Here is an 18,324-nt window from a genome sequence, read left to right as displayed (position 1 = left end):
CTTTATTGATGTTGGCCACCATAATTAAGATGATGTCTACCAGCCTTCTCCATGTGAAGTTATTCTCTTTCCCTTTGTAATCCCATTCCTCATAAAAATTTTGGTTTATTCATTTATTCATATCAGTATGGACTCATAGTATTTAGTCTTACCTTTTATTTATGACTTTTTAGTAACTTTACTGTTGAAACAGCATACCTTTTTTCTCAGTAGGCTTTTTTTTTTTAAGACTTTATTTATTTATTTACTTACTTAAGAGAGAGAGATTGAGAGTGTACTTGAGAAGTAGTGTAATGTCCTACAGTTATACAGATTTCATTGGTAAGCAATTGTGGTTCTTTAAGAATGGTAGGTATATTTTTTTCTTTGAATTTACGTGTATCATTATTTTTTTCAAATGGCTACTAAGTTGCTAGAACATGAACACTTAATAAGTTGTTTACTAACTACTGAGTAAACAGAGCTATTAACACATTTCTTTTGACTTAGAAGCACCATGAAAAAATTCCTGAGCATTCTTAGGCACGTTGAACTGAAAAGTTCCTATAGTAGGATCTATATTAGACATTAGAGCTGACAAGATCAGAATCATAATTCATTCGTGCCCTCAAGTTACTCACTGTCTAGTGCAGACAGGTTATCATGCAAAATGCCAAGCTAGAGAAGATCGATTGATAGATATGTATATTTTTGTATATACGCTCACACACATGTGTGCATGTACATAGGCACAGCACAGCAACACTGAAGGGTAAAGGGGCGCCTGGGGGTCTCAGTCAGTCAAGCGTCTGCCTTCGGCTCAGGTCATGATCCTGGGGTCCTGGGATCGAGCCCCGCGTCGGGCTCCCTGCTCACTGGGGAGCCTGCTTCTCCCTCTCCTCCCCACTCGTGTGCTCTCTCTCGCTATCCCTGTCTCTCTCTCAAATAAATAAATAAAAATATTTTTTAAAAAATTGAAGGGTAAAGCGCCCCTACGTCTACCAGAGAAATAGGAAAAGTTCCAAAGGAGAAAATACTTGACTGGGGCTTGAAGAGTGGTTCAAAAGAAGGAAGATATATCTGTGGAGAGTGTTCCAGGGAGAATGAAGGCATGCAAAATGCAGAGAGAGGTAAGGAAGGGAATATAGCAACTGATAGCAGTTCAACATGGCTGAGCACTGAGTATACATGGAGGAGAGTAGCAGGACAAAGGGTGTCTGACAGGCAAGGCCTAGGCCATGAAGGGCATTTTGTCATAATGAAGAGTTTCGCTTTTGTCTTGGGCATAATAGGAAGCCCTAAGAGTTTAAGGTGGTTAAATTATATTTGCCTATTAAAAAAATTGCCTATCTCGGTAGCAGCCCAGGGGATGAATTGGGGAGGATAGGATGGGCGAGATGAGAAGCAGGGAGATGAGTTAGAGTGAGAGCTTCGGTGGGGGGAGTGGGGTGGGCACTGATCCGGAGGAATGGCAAAAGATAATATGAGGCCAAGAGAGAATAGAAGTCGATGGCCTCAGTTCCCGTTTTGCTTTTGTTATCTCTGTTAAGAATGGCTTTTAGTCTGTAAAGAGTAGAAATAAATATTAAGATGAGGAAAGTGAAGCCTAGGATAGGTGAACAGAGAAGTTTGATCTAGAGCAGGGGTTGGCAAACTTTATCTGTAAAGGGTCTGATAGTAAATATTTTAGGCTTTGGGGGCCATACGGTCTATTGAAAACTACTGAACTCACTGTAGTGTGAAAGAAGGCATAGACACTACATAAATGAATGCGCATGGCTCTGTTCCAATAAAACTTTATTTACAAAAATAGGTGACAGACTGGATTTGGCCTGTGGACTGGAGTTTGCCAGTCTTTGATCTACAGCACTGAATAAACGTAGTGAATAAATGGCTAGACCTTTGAAAGTTTTATCGGAGAAGCAGTGTAGAATAGTAGAGTACCTGCAAGGTAAGATGAACTAATCTGTCTTTTTATCATAGAAGGAAAGAATAAAAATTTCACAAATCGTGACAGTAAACTTGATGCCGAGTATGAAGGAACTCGAAATTGGATTATTAGAAGAGCTGTGAGTACTGAGGGGATTGGTCACTAGGAGGCAGCATTAGTTCACTAAAAACAATTCATGCCCGACAAAATTAATTTTCTATTTTAGCTTTTGTAAATAAGCCTTCTCAGAGGAGTGTTAGAGATAGTGTTTGGGTATTTAAGCAAAGCTTTTGACAAAGTCTTTTATGATACTGCTCTGAGTAAGATGTATGACAACATAGTGAAGTGAATTTGTGATTCGAGCGTCCCTACGGCACAGGAAGTAATGGATTAATGCCAGCCTGTAGAAGAATCTGTACTGGCATGCCTTGAGGCTTTTTCCTTGGGACCCTTTGATTCAACATTTTTGTTAATGATTGAATGAGAATATTTCTGTTATTCTGATAAAGTATGTGATTGACAGGAACTGGAGAACTTGGAGATGCTGATATACTGGTTAATCAAAACAGAATCCCAAAGTAGCTCAATAATCTACAGCAAGGTTTGGCAAACTGTAGCCTGTGGGCCAAATCCATCCTGCAGACTGTTTTTGAACAAGAGAAGAATGGTTTATATATTTTTAAAGCATTGTATTAAGGGGCGCCTGGGTGGCTCAGTCGTTAAGCGTCTGCCTTCGGCTCAGGTCATGATCCCAGGGTCCTGGGATCGAGCCCCGCATCAGGCTCCCTGCTCCGCGGGAAGCCTGCTTCTCCCTGTCCCACTCCCCCTGCTTGTGTTCCCTCTCTCTCGTTGTGCCTCTCTGTCAAATAAATAAAATCTTTAAAAAAAATAAAAATAAAAATAAAGCATTGTATTAAGAAAGTAAAGAAAAGAAAAACAACATGTGATAGAGATCTTTTGTGACTCACGAAGCCCAAATATTTACTATCTGGCCCTTTATAGAAAAAATTTGCTGACCTCTAGTGTAGAAAAACAAGCAGAATTTAGCAAGATAAAAATAGATACATTGAAAATCCTGAACTTGACTCCATGACAACAAACAATTCTCAGCACAAATGCAGATTTATGTGAGATGGGACTTAGCAAATTAAGTTCAGATTGAGTTAATTGTGAGATGTGATTGTTAGAAGTTATATGGTTTAAAAGAATATCATTTATCGAATAGAGAATTCAGAAAAATAGACACGGTAGTCGCCATTTTTTTCTTCGATGGTCAGATTACACCTGGACTATTAGTGTTAGAGGGGTGACAACAAACTGGAGTATTTCCAGAGAACCTGGCACGATTCATTGACAGAGGAGAAGACATAAGGAAGATATTACAGTGGTCTTCACATATCTTCACAACTGTCCATAAAAAAAAGAGAATAGACAGTGTATAGACAATTGTAGAATAGAGAATAGACATTGTATAGACAATTCTAGGATGGGCAGGATTTTTTCCTTTTAATTTCTAAGGCAGTATTTTGCTAACACAGACACTATTCTCAGAATTCTGAAATAGACACAATTTCACAATTTATAAAGTTTTCACTTCAGACGCACATCAGTTGGCTTAATATGACCTTGTTTACAATTTGCCCTCCAAAAATTGGAGCAGTCTGAGACAGAAGTGAGTTTTCTGTTGTGGCAGCTGTTACTAATGCTTACTGATACATTTTGATCCTCCTCTTTTGGGCAGGTGGGACGATTATATTTCCCTTCCCCTTTGAACTTAAGTGTAGTTGTGCAACTTGCTTTGGCCCTTGAAATGTGAGCAGAAGTAATGTACGTAATTTTCAGGCAGAAGCGTTTAAAACCCAATGTGTGGCACACTGGGTGTTATACGCAAACAATGAATCATGGAACACTACATCAAAAACTAATGATGTAATGTATGGTGATTAACATAACATGATAAAATAAAATTTAAAAAAAAACCCAATGTGTGATTTTCACTACTTTTCTCCTGTGTGATGGCCATTGTGGGAGCATGTATTGAGTTGAAAATGCCATCAGATCACAGCACCTGGGAATACTTAGGCACTACAAGGAGGACAGTTGCAGGGTTCTTTGCATGATCAAGAAGTAAACTTTTGTCATAAGCCAGTGTAAATTTTGAAGTTGTTATAGTATCATAACCTAGCTTGTTCTGGCTTTTCCCCCACCTAGTATTTAACGGCTTAATATCCCCGGGCCAAGAGAAGTCAGGTGATACGGCTTCCATCCTTCGCTCTGACATTAACTAGGACCTAGAAAGATCAGTTTTCTCTGTTATAAAAAAAAAAGATCATTTGAATGAAAGATACGAACTTCTCTTCTAAACAAAAACTCCGATTTTAAAGTCTGTTTTAATATTTGTTGTAGTCAAGGAGAACAATGTCTTTTATAACTATCCTAAAGTATATGGTTAAAAACCCACATTGCCATTTTTTTTTAATTCCCATAATAAATTACTGTGTACATTAGGACTACTATTATTTATTTGGAGCAAAACTTTTTCTTGTATAAAATATGCATTGTTTTAGAGCCTTAATAGTCTGCTAACAGAGTATAATCTAAGTTATCAAACACTTATTAAATCACTGTACTTATTAATTACTTTGAAATCATTTCTACATTTTATCTTCATAACAGACTGAAGTAAGGAAAAAAGATTTTTTGGTCCTAGATAGATCCTTTTGCTTTGCTATATAAAGGATATGGCTTTTATCCCAGAAATTGAACTATTATCATGAAGATGCCAGAAGTTTACAGGTTTTTTTCCTTCTTACCAACAGATTTATAGCTTATCTTTACAATTAGAGGTTTATTTTTGTTTCCAAGTTTAGTTACTCTATAATTATTTGGGTTGAAATATAGTCATTAGATGTATAAATTCCTTAAAACACTCAATATTTGAGTTGATTTGGCATATATCCAATTTTCTTAGGTTTAGCCTTCCTTTTAAAGTCCTACTGCCTTTAATAGAAGCTCAAATTCTTTTTGAAAATCTGATGAAATCATCTCTTAAGTATGTGTAGGACGTGATCCATACAGTTTCCAGTACTGTTTGAAATTGGCTCTTTGAATAACCAATCTGTTTCTAGTTCACATTTTATAGATGAGTCAACAATTGAACATCAATATATTTTGCTCTTTTAAAAAGTTTGTTCTGAAATAGGGTATACTTAATAGGTACCAAATCAGTACTTACTGAACAAAAGAGTTTAATATAGTTGTTAGTCCAGCTACGTTGTGAAGCTAGGAATCAAGCTTCTGAATGTCTTGAGTTCACCTCAGAAAGCTCTGCTTAGCCTTCGAACACCAAGAATAACTATTTTCCATATCGTAAAAGATTTTAAATTCACAAGTCACATTCAATTTCCATTCCCTTTAAAACAATTAAATCATATAGCAGATTACTATTGAGTTTTAACCTTACCTTTTCCATCTTCCTAAAATTAATAAAATACATTTAAACATGTCCTTATTATAAAAATACAAATTCCATTTCTCACAAGCTATGTCTTCTGGTCCTGATCTGGCTTTGTCACTAGCTGTATGACCTTGTATAAATGATTAACCTTCTCAGAGTATTCATTACCTTGTTTCTAAAATTAGAGTCTTCCAGTGGATGCATTTCTAGTTTTCTTTTTAACTTTGTGGTAATTTCTCTTTGTGCACTTTTATGTCCTTCTTTAGTCTAGGTCTTTTCTTTGTATTCAGAAGCATTTATAATGGCTCACCCCTTGAGTACATTTTCACGGCCTCTTTGTCCTTCCTTAATTCTAACATGCTATATATATACTGGTCAGGGTAGGCTAGATTATGCTGTAGAAACAACTTCTCTGACCTCAGTGGATTAAAGCAACAAAGTTTATTTCATGTTCATACTGCCTGTGTGCAGTATGTATGTATATATGTGGTCTGGAAACTTTGCTCTGTGTTGTCTTCATTCCAGAACCAAGGCCTACAAAGTACCCACAGTGTGGAGTTTTGCAGGTTCTATAGCAGAGGTGAGAGAGAGAACAGCTATCCCGTACATTGTCTTTGAAAGCTTCCTCCCGAATAAACTTCCTCCAGAAATAAACACATGTCACTTTTGTTCATCTGACATTGGTCAAAGAAAGTCACATGACAGCACCTAACTGATAAGGGGCAAGAATTGCTATCTTACAATATTGCCTGGATGTGGGAAGACACAGGAATATTTGGTGAACAGCTGTTATGACTATCTGTCATGTTTTAAATCAAATGCTGACTTCTGGTAGGGATGGAAATCAGTACCACACTTATGGAGGGCAATTTGTAAACATATCAAAAGTCCTAGAAATATGTCTTCCATTTGATTTAGTGGTTCCAGTTTTAGGAAATTGTTGAACAGATATATGAAGATGTATAATAATCAATTCTTCAAATATATATTTATTAACTATCTACGATGTGCCAGGAGCTGACATGGTCCATACCTTCAAAGACATATTGGGGTAGGAGAGGGGAGAGAGAGTAGCAGAGATTAAAATGGAACAGGTTAAGTGCTATAGTGGGGAGTATAGGGTGCTATGAAAGCATATGGGAAAATTTCTTCTGACCTGTTTTTCCATTGCCTGATTCTCTCTTCAGCTGTGTACAGTATGCTCTTCAGCTCCCCTCCATTGGATTTTTCATTTCAGTTTGTATAATTTTTCATTTCTGTAAGAGTTCTCCTTCAAATGTGCTATATTACTTTTTATGATTTCCTATCTCTGAAGATATATTCAAGCTCGTCTTTTAGGAAGGAATTGTTTTTCTCAAATTGTGACATCATTTTGAATACCTACAAATCTTTTGATACTAAAATTTTAAATTACATGTTTATAATTTACTAAAATTTGACAGTCTTTAGGGGAAAAAACATGATCCACACTGTGTATACAGATTGTAACTTGAAAAAATGTGTTTATTGGGCGCCTGGGTGGCTCAGTTGGTTAGGCGACTGCCTTCGGCTCAGGTCATGGTCCCAGAGTCCTGGGATCGATTCCCACATTGGGCTCCCGGCTCAGCAGGGAGGCTGCTTCTCCCTCTGACCCTCTCCCCTCTCATGCTGTTTCTCTCTCTCTCTCTCTCTCAAATAAATAAATAAATAAAATCTTAAAAAAAAAGAAAAAATGTGTTTATAGTTAATACTGTAAGGTGATAGAGAAATGATAAGATATGAGTCAGTATGTTGGAATTATGGCTGATTTTTAAATTTTTTTTTAAACTCTAATGTTATTTTATGGTTTTTAGAATTTAAGAAATTAGACTGACCAAATCAACTTAAAAATAATGTAAAAGTAATAATATTAATGGTGAATAATTTATTAATATCAATGGAGAGTTTTAAAAGGCTTTCATACTTGTTTTAGTATTTAAAAAGCTCTGGTTTACATCCATAGGTCAAATAAAAGTTGTGAGAAGTATAATTCTTGTCATTTTTATCATTATAGTAGAAAGTTTTTAAGTCTTATATGTGACACTGTAGTACATGGCATACAAAGAAAAACTATGTAAACCTGCTTCCCTCTTGCTTCTTGCTCTTCTCATTCTATTTTCTTTCTTGTATTAGCTGGGTTCATCTCACATCAAGAGTTGGGAGTAAAGTTAAGAACACACAGTTCTTTAGAATTGGGAAGAAAAAAGAATAAAGAGGAAAAGACTAACTTTCTAGGAAGGCATATTAGCAAGTAGTATGCTTCTCACAAAGAAAACCAGACTTGTAGAACCAAAGAAATCGCATAGAAGAGGTTAAATACTTAATAATACTTGTAAACGTTTTTTGCTTTTAGGAAGAAGAAAGGCGTATGGCATCTGTTGTAGCCAAAAAGGAGGAAGAGAAGAAACGGGAAAGTCATAAACAGTCCTTGCTTAAGGTACTTTCCCTAATGTCTGCATGCATGTGTGTGTGCACACTCCCACTGCACTGAAACTCGCTAGCTAGTCAGGTGGAAAAGCAGTTTCCCAACTTTGTAAAGTTTTCATTCCTATTGGTAGAATTTTTTTTATAAATAAATACCCTTATAATTTTTATAAGTTACCTATAAATAAGCCTGTACTTGTGAAATGCAACAATAATGTACATTATAAAACACATGCGAAAGCTACAGATTTTATTTTATTTTATTTTTATTTTTTTAAAGATTTTATTTATTTATTTATTTGAGAGAGAGAATGAGATAGAGCATGAGAGAGGGGAGGGTCAGAGGGAGAAGCAGACTCCCTGCTGAGCAGGGAGCCCGATGCGGGACTTGATCCTGGGACTCCAGGATCATGACCTGAGCCGAAGGCAGTCGCTTAACCAACTGAGCCACTCAGGCGCCCGCGATAGCTACAGATTTTTAAAGGAAAGGATAAAAAATAAATAGAACACAAGTTACATTTTTTTTTTCCACACCAGTGCATCACCTTGTGGATCCTTGTGCCATGTGCACTTCATTTTGGAAACCACTGTAATCGACCATCATCTTTACTGAGATATTTTAATGAGCTATGATGCATGGGTTTCTTTTTTAATAATTGCTCTTTAAATTTAAAAACTTTCTCTATTAGCTTCTCTTATATAGAGGTGGTAAAGATTTTGAGGATTTAGGAATTAAAATTTGTTTTAAACTAGTTTTAAATGATTTAGCATATCGTTATTTTCCTTAAATATTTTCTTTTAAAATATTTTATATTCACATCATGACTCAAATAAAGACAGCTTAAAGTTTATAGCTTGTACTATGTTCTAAAACTAAGGATATCATGCTGATTGTCATGTAGGTGCTTTTCTTTTTAAAATGAAAATGCCAGGGCGCCTGGGTGGCTCAGGCGTTAAGCGTCTGCCTTTGGCTCAGGTCATGATCCCAGAGTCCTGGGATCGAGCCCCGCATCGGGCTTCCTGCTCTGCGGGAAGCCTGCTTCTCCCTCTCCCACTGCCCGTTTGTGTTCCCTCCCGCTGTGTCTCTGTCAAATAAATAAATAAAATCTTTAAAAAAATAAATAAATAAATAAAATGAAAATGCCACTTAGAATTCAAAAGATGACTAGTAGGGATACAAAGTTGTACAAAACCTAGGAAACAAGGGAACTTGGTGCAATGGAAATGTATATCTTGATAGGGGTATGGGTTACAAAGGTGTATGCATTCCTCAAAACTGATCAAAGACTACTTGAATCTGTTTTACTCTATGAAAACTACTCCTAAATTAACAAAACAGAAAAAGAACTTGATCCCAAGCCCTCTCAGCTCAGGACTACTACTTCAAAAGTATTTAGAACTCTTAACCTGTTATGATACAATTTTCTCATTTGCTGTTATTTCTAACCTCCTGACTCCTCCCCAACTTACCTGTTTTCCCTCATCCCATTAATTAGATGTACCTAAGCCCCTTCTTGATAGCTCTATCTTTTTATTGACTTAGCCAATAGAATTTTTAGTCTTTCCTCTATTGGAATATTTCTAAGGGTTGGTCAAAAACACACTTTGGTTTAGAGGAAATACAGTTGTAGGCAAAATTTTTTAAATGTGTAAGTAGGAGCAAGATTTACCATTGCCAGATAACACTGTTGGTAAACTTTCTGAATGGTTCATTTGGAAAAAGTAGTAGAGTTGATTCTTGAAAAATATGAGTTTGAACTATGCAGCTGCACTTGTTACATGGATTTTTTTCAGTAAATACAGTACAGTACTGTAAATGTATTTTATCTTCCTAATGATTTTCTTAATATTTTATTTTCTCTAGCTTACTTTATTATATGAATACAGTATATAATTAATCTAACATACTAAATATGTGTTAATCAGCTGTTTATATTATTGGTAAAGCTTTCAGTCAATGGTAGGCTCTCAGTAGTTAAGTTTTTGAGGAGTCCAAAGTTTTACACAGATTTGCAGCACCCCTGACCCAACCCCATGTTGTTCAAGGGTCCACTCTATTTCCTGCTGTACAGCTGCTGTACACAAGCTGCCTAAGTGAATGAATGAATGAATGAATAAAAATATATAAGTAAATAAATAGACTAAAGCTCTCAGACCAAAAGAATACTTTTGTGTGAGTTCTAGAGCATGGAAAGGAAGAATAAACAAAGAGACTCCATTGGTGATTTAGCTTTAAAGCTCCCAGTTGAGCCTGGTATAGGCAACAGATTGCCCTTCACTCCACCTTTCCACTGAAGTCTTTTTTCTTATATACCCAATTCAGATGCTGTTCACTATCAGCATTTTTGGAAATATGCCATTAAACATTTAGCCAACATGGTTTTTACATGTTTGGAAAATTTTTATGAAAACTTCAGAAAATAGTGAATGCTTCTCTTGAAGTCACTGAATAGGACTCTTTAATTATGAGGGTTATTTAGCTTTAAATTTTTTTAATTAGAGGAGAAGCATGGGCAATCAAGAGACCTGGATTCTAGCCCGAGCCCAGATTTGAGATCATGATACCGAAGACCCTCAGCATTTGCTGGCTGTTGTTTCATTCGACAACACATACTGATCATTAAGAGAAGTGGGTGGGTAGTTATGAAGGGACCGGAAGAGTGCATTGACACATATCTTCTGTTACTTTTCTATCTTTCTGTTTTCCTTGCAACCTTGGAAATGAATGGAAGTGATAGTTACGGCTATACTGGTACGGTATTGCTCGGACTATGAAGAGTAGACTCAAGTGGCAAAAGCTGCAAATTTGGAATCTTCTAAAATAATTATCACCTTAACACAGACTTGGCAATGTATTGTTATGTAGCTTTAGAAACGTGACTATAATTGATACGCCAAATGCATCCATGATCTTTGAGCAGAAGATTTCCTTCGAATACCCCCCTTCTGCCTTGCAGAATCTCTAGCCTTTCTCTGGCTTCTTTTTTTTTCCTGCACCATAGATACCTAGAGCCCTTATGTGGCGCCCTGGCCAGCCAGTGACCGACCCCCACCTGACCCCAGGCTGCACTCCTATTTTAAAATATGTCTTCCCTCTTCCTGGCCCCAGTAAAAATATCCATTCTTTTAGTCAACCTGGTGTTGATCTAATTTCAATAACCCAAATAAAGGAAGCTTAACTTTGGGGTGGGTATAGGAAAGTGTTTGTATTTTCAGAGTATCTTACAAATTTGCTAACATGCTCAGTGGTATAAAGATATTGTGTATCTTTTTTCTAAATACCGCTATATCTACCTCATTAAGAATATTTCTTTCTGCCAACTCCCAGTGAGCCAGAAAACCAAAGGCCCGAAGCCAGCATGACAGCCATCTGCTGTGAACTCACTGCCCCTGCCTCTTTCAAAGTGGCCTGGTACTGAGCAAAAATGACACTACTTAGGTTAAGAATTGAGTTGTACCAGTTATCTATGAATAACTAAAATAGAATTCCTTAAGGTAAGATGCCTTTTAGTGTAGATTTGGGAAAAAAAATTTTTTACAGTCGAATAGCAGATTCCTACTTGCTTTAGATAAGGAAGACCTACATAAAGTGTCCAAAAGTCTCAGAAGTAAATGCATATTAAGTATAACCCATTTAACAGTCAAATTTGAAATACCAAGCAATAGAAAAAGAACCCATGCTAAAAACATTTTTAAACACAGAAACAGAACTTTTAGAAAGTTTAGCTTTAATTAAGCTTTGTCATCACTTTTCATTCCTACCCAATGCTATTTTTTGATGCTAAAATTTTCGGTGTCCAAATATAGACAGAGAGATGGAACTAAACGTTCGTTATTCTGCATGTGTATTTGCACTGAGGAAATGGGCAGAGAATTTTCCTAACCCTGACTCCGGAGGCAGCAGGTGAGGAGGGGTCGGTGTCACACGGCTGATCTGTCCTTGGATGAGTGCTCTCAGTAAAGAGGAAAGGGAAGATGTCTGCTTTCAGCACTCTGACCGAATTGACATGCCATTTAAAGATGCTAACTTTCGATCATGGACACTTTACCAGAATATTGATTATTTTCCTTATCAATTTATATAAGCTGAGTAGAAACATTTCAACCTTGCACATTTTCTTTCAGTAGTGTAGATCTGCATTTCTCAACATATTTCTGTGAGAGCATGGAGCCCCAATACCTGAAGTCCGTGGTTCTCACAGTGAGGTCCTTGGGGCAGTAGCCTTAAGGACAGCCGGGAGCTTTTAGAAATGCAAATTCTCAAGCTCCGCCTCAAACACACTAAATCAGGATGGGGTGAGAACCAGCAATTGGTGTTTTAGTAAGTCCTCCAGGTGATTTGAGGCGCCCTAAAGAAAAACCACTATCCTAAGGCATCCATTGCATATAATGAATTAACTAACTTCTTTCCTATTTATCTGGGATGGTACTAGTTGCCTAGAAATATTTCAACCTAGTACAATTTCTTTTCATAGTCTTTCTGTAACGAGTAGTTTTCAGACATTGTAATTCATTCTGTGAAGCTCGGAACATCGATCAATCCCTCTTCTTCTCCCCACCTTTCAACCAAGATTGTTCCATCATACTGGCCTGAATTATTGGGTAGGAAAATTAAGATATTATTAGTTTTCTTCTTGCTATGTTTAAATACCAAGGCATATAAATGTCTTTCAAATTAAAATCTTAGATAACAAGTGTAAAAATTTCTGTCAAATTAAACTTTCAGAGAGTGAATTTTCATATCTTCAATGGGAGTAATTATTATTTGTGTGTAATTTTTTCTCTTTAAGGATGATAGACCACTGTTGAGATGTTTGAATGCACAGGGTAAATAAAGGCCACTTGTACTTTGAGGGTACCTATTTATAGCTACTTTTAAGGAATAGACTCCTTTTAAAAGTATGATAAGTAGTATAAACAATGTGTTTCGGGGATACTCTCTTGCTATAAAAGTTGCATTATATAATTCTTTTTCATAGGAGAAGAAAAGGTTAACAATTAACAACGTAGCTCGAAAGTGGGACTTGCAACAGCATCGAATACCCAATATTGCTCCAAATCAAGATAGAAAAGTTTCTGACTCTTCTCAGGACCCTTCTCAGCTCCACGGAAGCACCGTCTCTGCATTTCCAGAGGAAACAGGGTATGCAGTGGTATTCTTTCTAGGTACCAGTGTCTTTGGAGAACTAAATTTGGAGCAGAAATGGCAAACCATTTCACATACAATTGTTTAAAAATAGTTTTCTTAAGAAAACCTACTGAGATCAGAATTTTAAATTTAAAAATGAAGACAGAAAAACTAAACATATAAATTGACCCCTAATGAAAACACCCTTCAGTGGTTTCCTGTTTTTCATAGGAAAAAAAAATCTCGATTACCTATTGTAGCCTAGGAGGCCCTCTACCCACCTCACCTCTTTCATCCCATCCCATCAGCCCCTGTTGCAATGCCGCATCATTGGCTTGCAGTTCAGTTACTCCCTAGCTCGGAGCCTTTCTCCTACAAACAGTTGTACAGTCCCCTGCCACTTCTTCCCTCCCCCTGACCTAGCTAACGCCAGCCCGAAGGTCTTAAAGTTGAACCTCCCGTCCCTCGAAAAGCCTTCCCTAACTACATCCTGGAGACTCAGCTAGATCGGATACCTCTTACGTCTCAGTACTGTGTACTTCCCCTTATCAGCACTTACCATAACCATAATTAAATAACGAGTGGGTAATTAGTTGTTTCATATCTGTCTTCCCCACTAGAGTGTAAGCTTGAAGAGGAAAAGAAACCGGATTCTGATTCTTGATTGTCTTGACCTCTTTCATGTCCCCAGCAGCCAGCATGAAACCTTACTCCTAACTAGTAGTAATTAAGCAATTTTGGCATAAAATCTGAATAACTACTCCAGTTGTGTTCTATAATATCGATCTATTCCAGTGGCTCACAACCTCTTTTCTTCTATAACATATGTGTCACATAAAATATAGCCCTGGTTTATGAGCAAATCTGAGTACACTATGTAGATTTTACATATTTCTCTTCCTCTTAAGAGAGCCTATTGGAATCAAGTAAATGAGAGAGATATAAAGCATATATATCTTTATAGTTTATTATAATTTTAAAAACATATAATTTATATATTTATATAATTTAAAACAAAGCCTAAAAATCAAAGATAAGATGCATTTCAGTTTTGTTTCATTTGATGAAGTACCATTATCTAATGACCTTAACCAAATTCTAAAGCACACTTCATACTAAATATAATGTAGATTTTCTTTCAAGTTTTTAGGTCATATTCTTTAAACTTTTAATATACAAAGAATGTCATGAAGAAAATAACAAGAGGCATTAGACTAATATTTTGGAAGTTTTCTTGGAGTTAAAGAGTGTGACATATATTTAGACAAATATACTTCAAAAATTTTAGTTACAGGATTAATTCAGGTTGATCAGTGTACTTCCTTCAGCTCACTTGGGTATCATATCCATATGTTGAACTTCTCAGCTCTTTGAGCTAGCAAAATAAAGCAAAAAGAACAGAAATTTTAATTAAGTGATAATTTATATAACAAATATATATCATTCTTATATTGCCCTAGAGCTTTTTTTAATATCATTTTACTTGATCAGAAGTATAACACTTTATAAAGTTAAAACTTTATAGCCCTGAGCTTTAGATTTATGAAATGCTACACAAGTCAGTTTCTGATTGCTGTTTTCTAAAAAACATTTTTTCCTATCTTCCTTAAGAAGTTTTCTTAGACCCAAGTTTATCCAAATAATCTTATACATTATATTCTAAAATTTTAATAAGGTTTTAAAAATTAGTCCTTTCTACATCAACTTTATTTTTATACATAGTGTTAGGTAAGAGTCTAACTTGCTTTTATTTCAGTTGGTCAATTTGATAATAGCATTTCTTAATTAAAGTATTCTCTTTTTTAATGAGAATGCCGTTTTCATCTTATATTAAGTTCCTGTAAATATTTGGATAGATTTCTAGACTTTTTTTTTAAGATTTATTTATTTGAGAGAGAGAGCGCATGAGTGGGAGGGGCAGAGGTAGAGGGAGAATCTCAAACAGACTTCACGCTAAGCACAGAGCCGGATGCAGGGCTCGATTTCAGGACCCTGAGATCATGACCGGGGCTGAAATCAAGAGCTGGACACTTAACCGACTGAGCCACCCAGGCACCCCTATTTCTGGACTTTCTATTCCATTTCACTAATCTGTTTATCTGTTTTAATGCCAATACCAAAGCTGCTTGACTATAGTAGTTTCATAGTAAGTTTTAATATCTATGTAGGGGAAATCTGCTTTCACTATTCAGAGTTTTAATTCTCACACACTTGTTCTTCCATATGAACCTTAAAATCATTTAATCTACTGATACAACATTGTACGCTAATTATACTTCAGTGAAAAACTATTTAATCTAAATGGAAATATTAAGAATTGTATTCAAATGACATTTAAGTTATTCATTTCGGAAGTATTGACATTGTTAAGATAATAAATCATCACTTTAAAGATCATGGTATATCTCCATATTTTCAGGTCTTGTTTGGTATCCAGAGGGAGCTAATTAGGGAAGTGTTGAAAGATTGAAGGAAAATTCTGAGGAACTAAATAAGGTTAGAGACCATGAAATTGTAGCAACTATAGTCTGAATTGTCGAATGAGTATTCCAGGAGCACAGAATAAGTAGGAATAAGAGTAGAGAAGCTATATGTTTGATAAAGAGTAAGGAGAAAAAGGATCAAAGATAAAGAATAAAAAATTCAACTATAATGATAAAAGAAAGAAATGATGGGCCATATGGTCTAGGCTAGATTTTTAAAGTATGAAAAATAGAAGGTTGCCAACAGATTAGGAGAAAATTTAGTATTTCTAAGACTGGAAGTCTAAATGAAGTTGAAGATGAGAAGCATATGAAGGAGTGAGTTGGAATAGTGGGAATTTATGGTCAGAGTTAAGTTTTTGAAGTTGAAGATTTAATTTAATTTAATTTTTATTTATTTATTTAAAAGATTTTATTTATTTATTTGACAGAGAGAGACAGCTAGAGAGGGAACACAAGCAGGGGAAGTGGGAGAGGGAGAAGCAGGCTCCCCGCCGAGCAGGGAGCCCAATGCGGGGCTCGATCCCAGGACCCTGGGATCGTGACCTGAGCCGAAGGCAGACGCTTAATGACTGAGCCACCCAGGCGCCCCTGAAGTTGAAGATTTTAAAGGTGGAACATACCTAAGAGCAATTTGGAGGCCATTATTGTGGCCATGGGAGTGGGTTGTTAGAGAAGAGTAGAAGTAAGAGTCATCGGAGAGAGATCAGTTGAAGCTATTATTGTAGATATTGAAGTTAGTGATGGTAGAGCTAGGTGTGGAACCGGGAACCAATTCAACAGTGCTCAGCCTTATCTCCTTCCAGTCTAAGTCATGTATCCTATGCTCCTGTTACAGGGCTGTTCACTGTTCACGTTTTACTAGGATTGGCAGCAACAGTGAGTGCAGAAGTGGCTTTGTTTATTAATTGGCTCTTTTACCTGGGAAAACGATCTCTGATAGGTATGGATTGCAGACTGTTAATATGATCTTCCCAGCACTTTGAACTTTTCAGGCAGCTCGTGGCCAAAAGTTCTGTGACCCTCTAAAATAATTTAAACTTATGGAGTCTTCACTTTTATGGTCTCAAAAACAAGCATTCAGTTCCAAGAGAAAGAGGAAGTATCTGTTAGTGAAAATCGTTATGCCTTGTAGTTACTGCCAAGAGTTTCAGAATTTTTATTAGAAGTTCCCCAAAGTCAAAGGCCTTTTAAGCAAGAAGCACAAAGGAAGACTTTGGGAGAGATGGGAAAAGTGATGTATGTGTTCAGTGGAGAGGATGTGGAGAACAGTAATGAATCATTGGAAAGGGATCCACAATTTCTGGCAAAAAATTTATTTTTTACTGATGTAAGTTCAAAGTGCCATGGAGACACCATTACATTATCTTGGTCTGACCCTTTTAATGACTTAAAAACTGTGAAGTCAAGGAGATAAAGATATTTGAAGTCAGAAAAGTAAAACTCTAAAGATAGTGAATTATTGGTAAAACTTAATGCAAAATTACTTACAACTTCTAGTGGTAATAGATAATTTCTTCAATTTAGTTTGTGGTTGTCTGATTCATGTAAAATCTCTTACATCAGAAAGATAGAAATATTTCTAAAAGAGCTGATTATACCTTGTACATGTATATACCAGGGACTCTTAGTGGAGCATCCAGATTGACTTCTTCAACTTGGAAATCCTTATTTTATACTTGAACTCTCCACACCATTTGACATAGTTGATACTGTTCATCTTGAAAAGCTCTTTGCATTGATTTTTCTGATAGCACATTCACCTGATTTTCCTTTTACTTATGTGGTTGATGTTTGTGTTTTTTTTTTTTTAATAATATCTTGCTAACTCCTTTTTGACCAGATCTCTACCTGTATATTATGTTTTCTCAACTTAAAAGATTTAGATAGACTTTTTGCTATAATAGATGAGGATTCGCTCACTTACTTGTTATCCCCCCAACACTGTATACCTAGAGTTCTTTTATTGATAACTTTTGTAATTTACTATAATTAAATCTCTATTTCTTTTTCCATCTGCTATAAATATTAGCTCTCAAATTTGCATTATGCAAGATGCGTCTACCCTTTACTTCTCCCACTTTTTTGCATTGCAGCTTTCTATGAGCTATATTTTTCTAGTTTCCCTTGTGATTTCTTCATTGACCCATTGTTTAAGAGTTTGTTAATTTCCATACACTTGTGAATTTTCCAGATTTCTCTCTGTTACTGATTTCTAGTTTTATTCCATTGTTTTTAGAGATGTTTTATGTGAGACTTGTTTTGTGGCTTAACATATAGTCTATTCTGAAGAATGTTATCATGCACACTTGAGAAGAATGTGCATTCTAATGTCATTGGGTAGAGTCTTCTATGTATGTTAGATCTAGTTGATATATAGTGCTCTTGAAGTCCTCTATTTCCTTATTGATTTTTCTACCTAGTTATTCTATCCATTATTGCAAGTAGGGTATTGAAATCTCCAACTATGATTGCAGAACTATTGCTCCCTTCAATTCTGTCAGTTCTTGCTTTAGATATTTTGGACATTAAGTGCAATATGTTTATAATTGTCACGCCTTCCTGATGGATTGACCCTTTTATCGATATAAAATGTCCTTCTATGTCTCTTGTAACACTTTTTGACACAATGTCTCTTTTGTCTGATATTAGCAGCCACTCTAGCTCTTTTGGTTATCATTTGCATGGAATATCATTTTCCATCCTTCCAATTTCAATCTGTTGTGTCTTTTAATCTTGTAGACAGCATATAGTTGAGTCTTGTTTTTTTAATCCATTCTGCTAATAATCACCTTTTAGTTGGAGAATTTAATCTATCAAATCCTGGTAAGAAAGCACTTAATTCTGTCATTTTGCTCTTTGATTTCTGTCATATATATTTTTTGTTCCTCAATTCCTCCACTAT

The 18,324-nt window shown here is 36.0% G+C and overlaps 1 protein-coding gene across 2 annotated transcripts in view; it reads left to right on the top strand.

Annotated features, from left to right (window-relative positions):
• Positions 1–18,324, top strand: part of LRRC49 (leucine rich repeat containing 49) — a 167,171-nt gene that overhangs the window by 104,622 nt on the left and 44,225 nt on the right. For both annotated transcript variants that reach the window (XM_036095171.2, XM_036095173.2), the window contains 2 exons: positions 7,738–7,821; positions 12,788–12,951. In XM_036095171.2, coding sequence (XP_035951064.1) covers positions 7,738–7,821; positions 12,788–12,951 — 248 coding nt within the window. The remainder of the gene's footprint in view (positions 1–7,737; positions 7,822–12,787; positions 12,952–18,324) is intronic.

Source organism: Halichoerus grypus, chromosome 8 (genome assembly GCF_964656455.1).
Source record: "Halichoerus grypus chromosome 8, mHalGry1.hap1.1, whole genome shotgun sequence".
Classification (NCBI taxonomy): domain Eukaryota; kingdom Metazoa; phylum Chordata; class Mammalia; order Carnivora; family Phocidae; genus Halichoerus; species Halichoerus grypus.
Note: the sequence above shows the minus strand (reverse complement) of the source record. Positions and strands in the feature narration are given on the sequence as shown.